Here is an 11,988-nt window from a genome sequence, read left to right as displayed (position 1 = left end):
GTAAACATCATTATCTTTTCTAATGAGCCATGATGACTGAAAGTAGTACTGTTCTACTCTGGGAGTCTGTTGTGGATGTCTGGTTACCAAAACAATTTCCCCAGAGAGTTTTCAACGGATTAAAAATGCTTACGGTACCTCTGGATCTCCTGCACTTGCAAGATCTAACATTTTTTTAAAGGCTTATATTCCTGAGAAAGGAGGTAGGTAGCACTGGGGCAGTGTGTTAGGAAAGCTGGATTCTCCTCACAGGCCTGTGCTTGTCTAGTCCCTATGTGACCTTGGAGAAGTGGCTTTGCTTCTGTAAAGTAGGGCATGAAAAAGGGTAGTGGTTGCCACCAAACGTCCTGGAGCGTTGAAATGTCAACAGAATCTTGCGACAGGAAACCTTGTAGTCTGCTGCTGCCAGCAAACGTTTCTGTGCTTTTCTGGTAAAAGGATAAATATGTGGGAGGAAAAAAACAAAATTCAACTCTTGGGACACGAAAAATGTTTTTACACAGTGGAACTGTTCATCACTTTCATTGAGAGAATGAATATGTTCCCTGGCAGAGACACTGTATCAAACCCATAAAATACTATTACAGAGAGCACATTAGAAGTAGCAGCATATTGTTGGCTTAGTGTTGCTCTTGCCTTTTGTTGAAAGATATTTAAATATTTCATAATGTATCTTTTTAAGTCAGAAAGTAACCTGTTGATTCATAGCAACTGTATTGCCTTCCACAGTTGGTTCACCTCGTTCAGCCGCTCGTTTGTGTCTTGATCCGTTTGCAAGTGAAAAATAAACATGGAAAAAGTTAAGCCTGGTTGAAGCAAGTTTTTTTTTATTAATGCAAGCACATCCAGTCAAACACGGAATATCCTGCTTTATGGTACAGCTTTATATTTAGCATTTCAGCTCAGAATAGCAAAACACAGTATTTAAGGAATGTATCAAACTGAGGGAGGAAAAATAAAAAGGAACCGATGTGGATACTGCATTGATTTCAAGTATATACTAGAACTGATTGACCAGTGAAGTGCACATTCATGTGAAAGCTTTTTTTATACATTTACAGAAAGTGTTTTAAAATTGCATTTCAAATATATATTTTTTCTTAAATTTTAAGCATCCCTTTTGAATTTCAATTACATAAACAAAGCTGATATACAATCCCTCTTATAGTGTCTGACAATGTTACTAGCTAGAACATCTCTGAAAGTGCAAAACACTGTAATAATACAGTATAAATATTCTTACTCTAATCCAGGGCTGAAGGTCAGTACTTCAGCACAGGAAAAATAGCAGCAGATCATAAGAATTATCCCTTCCCCTTTTCTGGGCTGTTACTGTTAACAGTATTCTACTTCTTTCTTCGTGGCATGACTTGCTTTTGTTTCTCTTTGATGTCAATGCTATGAGAATAGCAAAATGTTGATTTATCTCCCTTCCTTACCTCAACCTACTCTTCTAATTTTAAGTATTTGTCAAGGGGGGAGTGGAACAGGGAGAGAGGGAAGGCTCTTTAATTTTTCACTGTACTACAGGGCCAATACAGCAAATAATTTCTACTAAGTGATTGCAGATGCTACATGAAACAGTGGCACTGCTCTTGGTTGTAGGCACTCAGCAAGAAGAGTCTACTGGACTGGAATAAACCAGACCCTGGGTCCAGCAAGTCTTGCCCCTTCTTCAGTAGAAGGCAGAGTAAGATAAAACTCATCTACTTGGAGTTGATAATTTTTAAAGAAGCTTGTGCAGAAGTCCTCTGTGAGGCTCTATGAGGGAGGCTATAATCACTGTAAACTCTAGAGGGCCTTGTTTAAAAAAAAAAAACAAAAAAAATCTAATTGTCTGGCTGAAGTCATCGTCTTTACGAATATCCAGGCCTTAAGCCTTAAAAGAACAATTACTGGAAAGGACAGTAGATATTCATGGGTAATAATTTGTTCATTAGACAAAACAGATTTTAATCTGAGCCTTTTTTTTTTTTTCTTAATTCAGATATCGGGTGAGAAAGCAAGTCCTGAACTGTATATTTTTTCCTAGAAATGAATACCTTGAATCTTTACGTAGGCTCCTCAGGTGCTCACTTGGATAGCCAAATTAGGTCTAAACTCAAGACTAAAAGGAGAAATTAGAAATGGTAAGCATTAGCAGGTTTACAGATCAGTTCTAATTTTGGTACTGGCCCGAGTTCAGAAGTTTGACCAATTTCTTACAGTGTTTTCCCTTATATTTCAATGGGTTCTGGCCCACAGTTAATCATGGCTTGCAAAATATTTGAAAAAGCTTATATCATAAGTTGGTCTTTGCTTTAATTGTTTCTAAGTGCAGACAAGCATTTTCAAAGGAACCAAGGGAATTAAATAACCGGTTCAGTGGTGATGAACTCTTCTTAAGCTTCTTTGGAAATTTTAGCCTTAACTTCAAATTGGACATCTGAGTTTACTTCCCTCTCCCTAGCTCATGTATGATTTTTATTTTCCAAGAACTGTTTTGAAAAAAAATATTGAGCCTATTTTGCAGAGATAATCTAGGTTAGATATCCTTCTCTTAAACAAAACAAAAAAAATCCCTGATTTTTAAAAAGGAAAACACAAACTATTCTGACAGCCAGAATTTAAAGGATAGTTCCCAGAAATCTTAAAACTTAGACACGTGTGCATCTTCACACATGCACGCACACATACTCACACACAAACGCGCATCCCCCCCAGCAGTTACCCCATCTTACCTCTTTTAAATCATGTAACAAAAATATGTTTGCTGCACCATCAATGTTACAGGCAGGTATACTCTACTTCGTGTGCCATATTCTCCATTTTATTTAAAAAGTACATTGTAGCTGGTTTCGAGACATCCATATTTTTATTTTCTTTACTTCCAGTCCAGCGTAATAGAAGGTACTGATATCGTTTAGTGTACCTTGTAAGGCACTATTTTCTGATGTAGGAGAGGAACATGCTTACTGCAGATGTCTAAGGCCTTGACTCTACAAACACTAACACATGTGAGTGGTATCACTGATTTGAAAGAGACCCTTCACTTCAAAGCTAGAGAGACATGTTGAGTGTTCTGTAAGATACTGGTCCAATGGAGTATTTAACCTGAACACTGGCTTAAGTTGGGATGTGTGTTTTCATTTTTATTTATTCTGGTGGAAGTAATAAAAAATAAAAATTTAGATGCTGATAGAATAAGATCTCCCCAGGGATACCATCTCCCATGATACATTTCATCTCTGAGAACAGGGCCCTGCCCTTATATTTAAAATAAAAAACCAAAACCCTTCACTTAAGTGCCTTAAGGTTGACATGTGAAATATTTACCACATTTTATTTCATAAAAGTTACTGTATATACAAAACAGACCTCAGCCAGTGAGGTCTTTCTTAGCTCAGTCCAAGTCTTTCACGCTGTAAAAACATGTTCATTCGATGTGCTTCAAAGTCTGCAGATCAGATCCAAAAATCTCAGGCTCTATTAAGCAGAGTTGTCCTAGAAGAAGTAGTAGTAAAAAAATAAAATCATCTCTTCTATCATGACAAAAAGTTTTACAGTTTTGGTAAAGGTTGGCAATAGATCTATCTTGCATCGTTAGCTGGAAGCCTTTCTTCAAGGGATAGATTTTCAACTGCTATAAACTGGAATACATCTATGAATTCCAATAAAGATGCTGACTTTAATTTAAACAAAAATGTAACTTTCGTAACATTACTTCAGGCCCTTAAGATGCTCTTGGGCAAATAACATATGTTCTTCTGTCATCCTAAACTATCGCTTGCTGAACAGCATCAGATTTGAATGCAAGGTGTATTGCATGGGTGTCACAAGTGAAAAGCTTACGTGGACTTCCTATAAAACAGTGGGATCAATGGGAAACAGTGTCTTGTCTAGGACAATACAGTCATAATGTAGCTCAACTGCGGCTCAGGATAAATAGGCGGCTTCATTCATTCTTTATCTGGTACAGATATGTCAAATCTAAATGTTTAACATATTTACAAAGGTCTAAATCTCTCTTTCTGCCTTGCCCTTGGTATTAGAAGAAATCTCATCTAAATTAACTGATCTTATGTACATGGAAGAGGTGCTTCCCCCTCTCAGAGGGAGGGAGGAGTCATTGAGACTTTCTCCCTTAAGAGTAGGCTGAAAATTAGAGTATTCATGTAAAATTTCATCCTTTTATAAGATTTGTAAGTGTGTAGGTATGATAAATGATAGCACCTTTTGGTGTCTCTGTATATTTGTTCCCCTGAGAAAAGCATGTCTGAAAACTGCCACAAATGTAGATTCTTTTACTGTATTTGATAGCCTAAACGAAGCATATTCTTTCGTAGTCCCAGCAGTGATCTTGCTGCCTGAACTGATCTGGCTGGAAAAGCTGTATCAAAATCCAAGCCCTATTGAATTTTTTCAGATTTGAATTATGAGGAAAAAATAATTATATTTGGGGCAAAATGGTCTTAAGCTGTGTATGCAAATAGGAGGGAGGAAGCTGATAATCGCATGCCTGTGTAGGTCTACAAAAAGACTCATATTCTGAAGAAGTTTAATACCTGAGTGTTTTCCAGCTGTCTTTTTCCATGTGGTTTTCTGGACCTTCACTTTCAAAGGATGCAATGAACAGAGCTAGTAAATAAAGTAAGAACAATCAGATATATGGGTTCTTTAACTGGGGAGGGTGGGGGGTGAACCAACAAACCCCCAAAGTTACAATATAGTGGGTGTAACTTAGCAGACTTCATAATGACATTTATTCTCAACAGAAGCCAATATGGAAGTGATGATACATACTTATCAAATATTTTTTTGCATGTTAATTTTTCTGCATATTCTGTCTGCATTTCAACAAGTAGGAGGACTCACTATAATATTCAGTAAAGGATTTTACCTTCTTCACTATAAATGGGTGCTGTGAGTAGATAGCTCTGGATCTTCTTGTCTTTTTCAAAAGGGCACTCAACCTGCTTCCATGTCAGGAAATCATGAATCTGTCTTGAAATTTCCCAGAATTTCTGCATGAGGTAGTTAAACAAATATGATTTTAATAATATTCTTTTTCTTTCAAATGTTAGTTGTTTTGTTTCAATTTTGGAGCCTCTCAGTCTTGTTCTTATTCATACCTCTTCTCTTATCCCTTAGTCTTCTTCCTTGTTATCCTTTCTTCTTACTTCTCCCTTCATCTCCCCCTCTTGCTTCTAGTTCCTCATCAGTCATTAGCCTCTCAAGTTTAGAACAGTGTATCCCTGCTAACTACTTGGTCTTTTGCATTCAATTCTTTTAATCATCAACCTTTTCATATATAATAAAGTGCTATTGGCCTGTTTTCTGTGTTGTATCTCTAAATTAGCCTGCGAGTGGAACTGGTCAGTAAATAGTTTTTATTTACTTTTTACATTTGCAACTTTCAACCTAAATGAAATGTGACATATCTGATTTTTTTATAAAGCACTTCTTAAATTTAAGAAATAATCAAAATAACATATAGAAACTATAGATATCCTTTCCTTCCTAGGATTTTAAGGCATGCATAATTGCTTAGGGTTTGTCTTGTATGTTCTGTGTGCCACCCTCCCCTTATCCAGCCTTAATAATGGCAAAAAACTTCAAAAGTACTTTTGACAGGCTGTGGTCTTTTGGACACGTATGTTTATCAGTCAGGGAGAGAGACTCCAAAAGCTGTAGAAAATCCCTTGAAGACCTGCTAAATACCATTTGCCGGTTGTGTGTAGTGTTAATAGCTAGCTAACCTGATGAGGTTAAATCAGCTAATGCTGATGATTTAGGGTGAAGTTACCTATTACAATTTGGTCAGACAGATATGATGGCTTGCTGCCACAGAAAAGCTTACTTTCCATTCTTTACTGCCTTCCACTTCTCCCAATCGCTTTTAAACGTAAGGCAGGGTGCAAGGCTGAGGAGCAGCCATCATACGTGGTACACTAAAATTCTTAGGCTTCTTGATTTCAAGTGCTTTCCTTTATTTTTAAGTGTTGCATGAGTACAATGTTCCTTGAAGAAACTTCCCTTTCCAATTAGCTAACATTAGACTATTTCTGTATTACTTAAGTAATTTTTAATGCTGGAGGTTTGGCTTCTGAAATTCTTATTTTCTTTTCAACTTTTTTGTGCATCAGTTTTGGTAACAAATTAATATTATTCCAATCAGTTGTGCTTATGTGAATTGTATGTTTTGCAGTGCATCTGTCCCATTTCATGTAAAACTAACAAAAAATAATCTCTATTTCAGTACATTTTAAAACTAATCTTTTAACTGAAAGCAATTGCATTCCAGCACTTTTATGGATTCTGTTCTGTATATGCAATTGTGGGTCTGCTGGATATGTTATATAAACATGGCAACTGCAAGCACTAGCTTTCACAGAAATTTGAAATCATTTCCCCTAGAAAACGATACTGCTTTATGTCTAGATCACAGCAGTGCTGAAGAAATTGGTAATATAACAAGCTAGAAGTTCAAAACTGGCAAACATTTGTAATGTACAATGTTTAACAAGCATTACAGTTTCCATAATAGCAAAGTCCTACCTTGAAGTTTATCTGCCCATTGGGCAAGCGGTTCGTATGTATTTTGTGCAGAAAGTAGATATCTTTAATAAACAGGTTGAAAACTGGGATGACTATTTTCTCTCGATTGCTGTTGGCAGTCTGGGATCGCTGTGCTGCTCCTTGCAGGGCTGTGCGGTAATTACAAAAGTTGCTGGATGGATCCATGTGATGCTGTTTTTATGGGGGGGGGGAAAAGGCAGTCAAGTAAAAAAGCTTTGATCTAACCATCAGACAGTTCATTCTTTATGAATTCATTGGGCCCCTTTTTAAACTTTATCTTGATAGAGTACTTTATACTAATTAGGTCTGGATTCAGGTTTTTCTAACTTCAATCTTGTTTGAAAGGAGGGTTCTGTACTGGCTTTACATGCTTTGCTATGCTTTGCTTCAGTGGTTAATGGAAGACTGAAAGGAAATGATAAATAACTATCGGGGAAAAAACCCAAAATTCTAACTTGCTGTCACCAATCTTTCTGATGACAATTTCAATTAAGTTTTGCTTTCATTCAGCTCTCCACTAGATGGAGTACTCTAATTAGTTTTAAGGGCAGCAAAACAGCATTCACTCGACTGAAAACTACCTTGATGTTAAATTGGAAAAAATATGCTAGGAAGAAATAACCTAAAGAAAACTTGCAGCCACTTTTCTCTGCAGGCAAGTAGGGAGTCTAAAAATCAGGAAATGTTCTGCCTAATGTTTATATGCTGGTGACCACTGACAGAGGTGCCTCTGTGACCTTTGACTTAGTAATTCCACAGCAGAGGTTTGGATGAAACTATTTGGTAGATTTCTATATAAAGTCTAAACTTTATACATACCTCTAAAACATCAAATTTGGCTGTTTTGACCTTGGACCAAGTTTTCTTTAGCCGTGCCACAGGACTCAAGTTCATGCCAGCTGAATGGAGAGAGAAGAGACAAAGAAAGAAACAACTGAGTTGAAAAAATATAGGGCTAACTTAACTGTGTTTATGTATCAGCACCACACATTTTGGAAGGCAGTTCAGCTTGACAAAGGTTGTAGCTAACGCTCACCCACCCATACGTTAATCTGTCACTGGTACATACTGCCCCTGTAGAAGTGTGCATGCTGGTGTGGTACCCCATGTAGGGCAAGTATGAGCATAGTCTTGCCAGTCAGATTGTAAAATGGAGTGCCTTTTGTCATCTGTTAAGGATACTCACAGATAATAGCCATCATTGAGTTGAAGTTTCCAATATTGAAGCATTCTCTTGCCACATCAATGAAAAATTCCACCATTCTTGTACGCTGCTTTTTCTTTACAACCTGAAAAAAACTAACATCCGTTAAGAGGGAAGGGATGGCCTGAATTTTGGATGGGATGTTCAGTCAAAGGCATTGTAACAGGTTGATTGAATAGACATTTCAAAACTTTGTCCAGCTAAATCTTATGACGATACAGGCCTGAGGGTATTTTGTTAAGATTAATTTTCAATAAAATAGCAGAAGTATTTGTGCTACTATCAGTTATTTGTCTAGTTGTGGGGGAGTGTAAACTTTTGTTTATACATAAAGTTCAATGTCTTGGGGAATCTTGTATAAACAAGCTGGACACTGTCAGCAATTTCCTGTTACAGGAAAAGAGAGATATCATGAAGCTGCTGTCAGAAAGAATATATGCAAAAAATTTAAACCTCTGAAGAAGTGGGGAAGGCAGTGGACAGACTTAAGATCAGGGGCACATAACCTGAATGTGAGAGAGGACAATTGCCATGTCCCGATTTTCTCATTTTACTGTGTATACTCTTAAATAACTTCTTGAGAGCAGGTAGTGATGATGATCAAATATACAAATTCCCACACATGCAAAGGATCTAGCAAGTGATGCTGAACATCATCTTTGCAGATGTTTTTATAAATGGCAAAGCAAAATTAATATATAGCACTGTCTCTAAACTCCATTTCCAAAAGCCATCAATTTTTAATTTTTTTTTTTAAAGCTAGTATTATTGCCTAGATTGCATTCATTCATCAAAATCCTTTCCATATTTAGATCTAGAAGCTTGGTCTGGCTTATACAAAAATAGCTCCTGAGTGGCGACTGCAGGCTACTTCACCAGGGAATTCCCTTTTTCTAAAAACCCTCTTACCTAAATACTTCAGTTTCTGTGCCATATCAAAAGAAAATGGTTCAGTAGTCAATGGCTTGGCTTATCCCTTGGTATGCTAAAACCTTTTGTTTGACTGGTTTACTAAATGTATTAGCCATACCAGCCAGCTCTGGAAGATGTCTTGGTATGGTTTTGTAATAAGTTTCTGTGAGAGCAGGAATCTTAAGAGATTAGGATCAATGCATCGGACTTCATGAAACTGCACTAGGCATCTGGATTTCCACAGAAGGGCTACTGACCAAGCAAGAATGCAGAGAAAAATTCCCATTTGGTAGAATTGGTGCATATTAATAGGAATCTAAAAAGACAGAGAATACACATGGGGTTGGGGGGGAAAGGGCATTTCTGGGGCAGTATACCTTCCATTTCTTTGCTTATTATGTGACAGAAGTTACTTTAATCTCTAATAAGGCTATTCTCCCTCTCTTTGTTTTTTTTTTAACCTCTCTGGTAGTCTACTTTCTTTCCAGACTTATGAAGAAAGTTTATTCCTGATTTTTGTATAAAAATGAATATATGACAGTGCTAATGATATCTAAATGCATTGGAAGGACAGCTGTTTATTGGTAAATCTGCATTTAAAGATGAGTATCTTTGAGAATTTATGGATGTATTTAAAAAAAAAAAAAAAATCCAGAAGAGCTAACTCAAACTCCACACAAGTTCTGTTTTGCTGCGTGACTAATGCTACTACAGAAGCTACACAAAACTAGAGAATATATGCAAAGCCAAACATAGCCATGAACTCTTAATCATATAAGCATGCAAATAATTTAATGCTTGAGTAATGCCATTATCTTTAATTGCACTGCTAATGTTCAAATCTCTATTAGGCCACTGTCTGCCTTTTGTCCTTAAGGCCAGGATTGCTTTGCTATCTTGTTTTCTACAAATACCTACCCGACAAATCTCTGTAGCCACCAGCATGCTGAGACAATTGAACCAATTGTCATAGGCCTCCAAATTATATGTTTTGGTCACATCACCTCGGCACTGTAAGAGAACAGTCCACATGTTCATCCTATTCTGTTTCATGGTAAAGTCAACATAACAAAGGATAAACTTCCTTTTCATGTCTTGATAAAATCTTGTTGGATATTTTTTAAGGCACGAGCTTAAAGAAGGTTAGAAAATGTCAGCCTTTCTTGCACAGGGTATACTCGAATTATGGAGGTTCTTTACCCTGGTTATTCTTTGTTTCTTTTTCCCTCCATACCCCTTCTCGTACCTTGTGATTATCCAGGGAGTCCATGTGGCTGACAATCTGCATCAGATCCTCTGGGTAAATGTTGCTCACCCTTTCCTGTGTTTGGAGAGATGAGAGATTGTCACTGTACAGACAAACAGGTAGTTCAGTGAAAAATGCATCAATAAAGCCAAAGTTAGGAGAACATTTTGGTAACTTTCATCTTCCCACAGTGTTGATGTGTGAGGTATTTCTATCGGTGTACCTAATTGGTCTTGTTCATTACTTGGTATTTTTTGATTAAAACATCGGAGGCTTTCAGTGAAGCCATAGCAAAATTCGTATTGATGAGTATATTAATATTTAGTAGATGGAAAACAAAATAATTCACACAAATTAGTGTCTCACCAGTTCAATATAGGTCAGCTGCTGTGCCAAGATCAGAGGGTCACAGCACACACTCAGGATGTCCTTCTGAGTTGACTGTGGCTTGGTTTTGAGGATGGTGCCTTTGTCAGTAACAGGTTGCCGGAATTTCTCTCTGATTTCCTGGTACTGGCTCCGTGCAGAGAGGGCCATCAGGAGATTCTGTGTCATCTGGCTAATGATCTTTTTCACTGTTCCATTTTCCTAATCAAAAGGCAGAAACAGTGACGGCTAAAAACCTTTAGCTCTTGCAGATGCAGATTGCCAAAGAATTTCTGACTGGGAAAAATAAATGCCTATTATCCTTTTTTCTTTCATCTTACCTGAGCTGATTGTCCTGTGACAAATGAGCTTGTCCTAACTGCCCACACAATTTCATAACGACATTGTTATACCTGCCTGTCTTCTCAGCTCTGTTCCACTTGCTTGGCTGGTCTGCTCCTTGTGGCCGTTTTTGGCTAGTACCCCATTTCGAAGGCATCTTGGATCCTCTGTGTACCAAGTGCCAAAAAGCTGCCTCCTTGTTCTGATCAGACCCACTATGATCAGGTCTATCTAGCCCAGGCAGAATCCAGGGAATTCACTTCATGTCCAGGAATACACCCCTAGAATATCATGGCTTGGCTTTGAACAACTATAGCATCCAAAGATTTAGGTAAGAGCACAGTATACATTATGTTCTTGGATAACTAAAATGCCTTTCTGTTCATCAGGTACAGATTTTAAATGTAGGCTCTATAAGGATACATACTGGTAAAGCCACAGAAATATAATCTATCTGCTCAGTGTTTTGACAACAAAGGCAAGCTGAATTCTTTCTGCCATTGATTGTTTGTGTCCTATAGACATTTCTCTGAGATCAACCCCGAAGAGCTAACTTGATCACTTTCCTAATCCTCTATCCCTCCTGTTACTGTTTTAAATGACCCAGGTCCTCTGACCCTGTTCTTCCTGCTACTGGAAAAACTACTTCTACCGAAGACAGTCCTTCTCTTTCCTACACAATTGTTCTCTTGCTTTCATGCAAATTATTTTTCTTGATGTTAGCCACAAGGTTAACCATTAGTTTACAACATGCTGTGTTGGTTTCTGCCAGGCAACTGGGTGCACTACAAAGAACTGCAATGAATCTGTGATCATTCAAAGAAGCCGCTAATGTGCAGTGATGACTGAAATTACGTAGCAGATGTGAGAGACGATGACTACCGAATACTTGTATATTGCATGCTATAATTAAGCAATAATAGTGTCAGAATGTTGCTTTACAAGGCAATAATATGACTCCCAAGTGAAATCAAATGAAAAGCTGAAGGCAGTGTAGCTCATCTTGAGGCAACTGGCTTACCGCTCAACAGCAGCTGGCTGGAGCCATTTCTGATATTGTGCTACAAGTGTTCAGAAATGCCAAGGGAGCATCGTGGGGGACTAAAATAAAGCGCTAATTCTGCTCCCTGGTATGCTGAGCTTCCTATTAGAAATCATTTGACTTCAGCTGCTATGCCTGACTTACCCATGTGGCTGGGAGGAAGCAGACTTTCTGGATATGGATCATAGAGAATCAAACTTGAAGGCAGGTGAAAGTATCACAGGTATTATGTGAAAGTGAACAAAAACCGCAGTGACATGAAAAACTATGGCTTAATTAAGCTATTGTGAATTTATTAGCATCTTAATACTAGACAAA

General features: G+C 37.6%; 1 protein-coding gene across 3 annotated transcripts in view; it reads right to left on the bottom strand.

The window, feature by feature from the left end:
* Positions 1-805: 805 nt before the first annotated feature.
* RASGEF1A (RasGEF domain family member 1A) overlaps positions 806-11,988 on the bottom strand; it is a 175,068-nt gene continuing 163,885 nt past the window's right edge. For all 3 annotated transcript variants that reach the window (XM_069796179.1, XM_069796176.1, XM_069796177.1), the window contains 9 exons: positions 10,287-10,508; positions 9,921-9,995; positions 9,593-9,685; positions 7,745-7,847; positions 7,378-7,457; positions 6,538-6,729; positions 4,880-5,003; positions 4,545-4,617; positions 806-3,483 (listed from right to left, as the gene is read on the bottom strand). In XM_069796179.1, coding sequence (XP_069652280.1) covers positions 3,459-3,483; positions 4,545-4,617; positions 4,880-5,003; positions 6,538-6,729; positions 7,378-7,457; positions 7,745-7,847; positions 9,593-9,685; positions 9,921-9,995; positions 10,287-10,508 — 987 coding nt within the window. In that variant the 3' untranslated portion in view covers positions 806-3,458. The remainder of the gene's footprint in view (positions 3,484-4,544; positions 4,618-4,879; positions 5,004-6,537; positions 6,730-7,377; positions 7,458-7,744; positions 7,848-9,592; positions 9,686-9,920; positions 9,996-10,286; positions 10,509-11,988) is intronic.

The sequence above is a fragment of the Haliaeetus albicilla genome, chromosome 11 (assembly GCF_947461875.1).
Source record: "Haliaeetus albicilla chromosome 11, bHalAlb1.1, whole genome shotgun sequence".
In the NCBI taxonomy this organism is placed as follows: Eukaryota; Metazoa; Chordata; class Aves; order Accipitriformes; family Accipitridae; genus Haliaeetus; species Haliaeetus albicilla.
The sequence above is the reverse complement of the archived record's forward strand: the minus strand, read 5'-3'. Positions and strand labels throughout refer to the sequence as shown.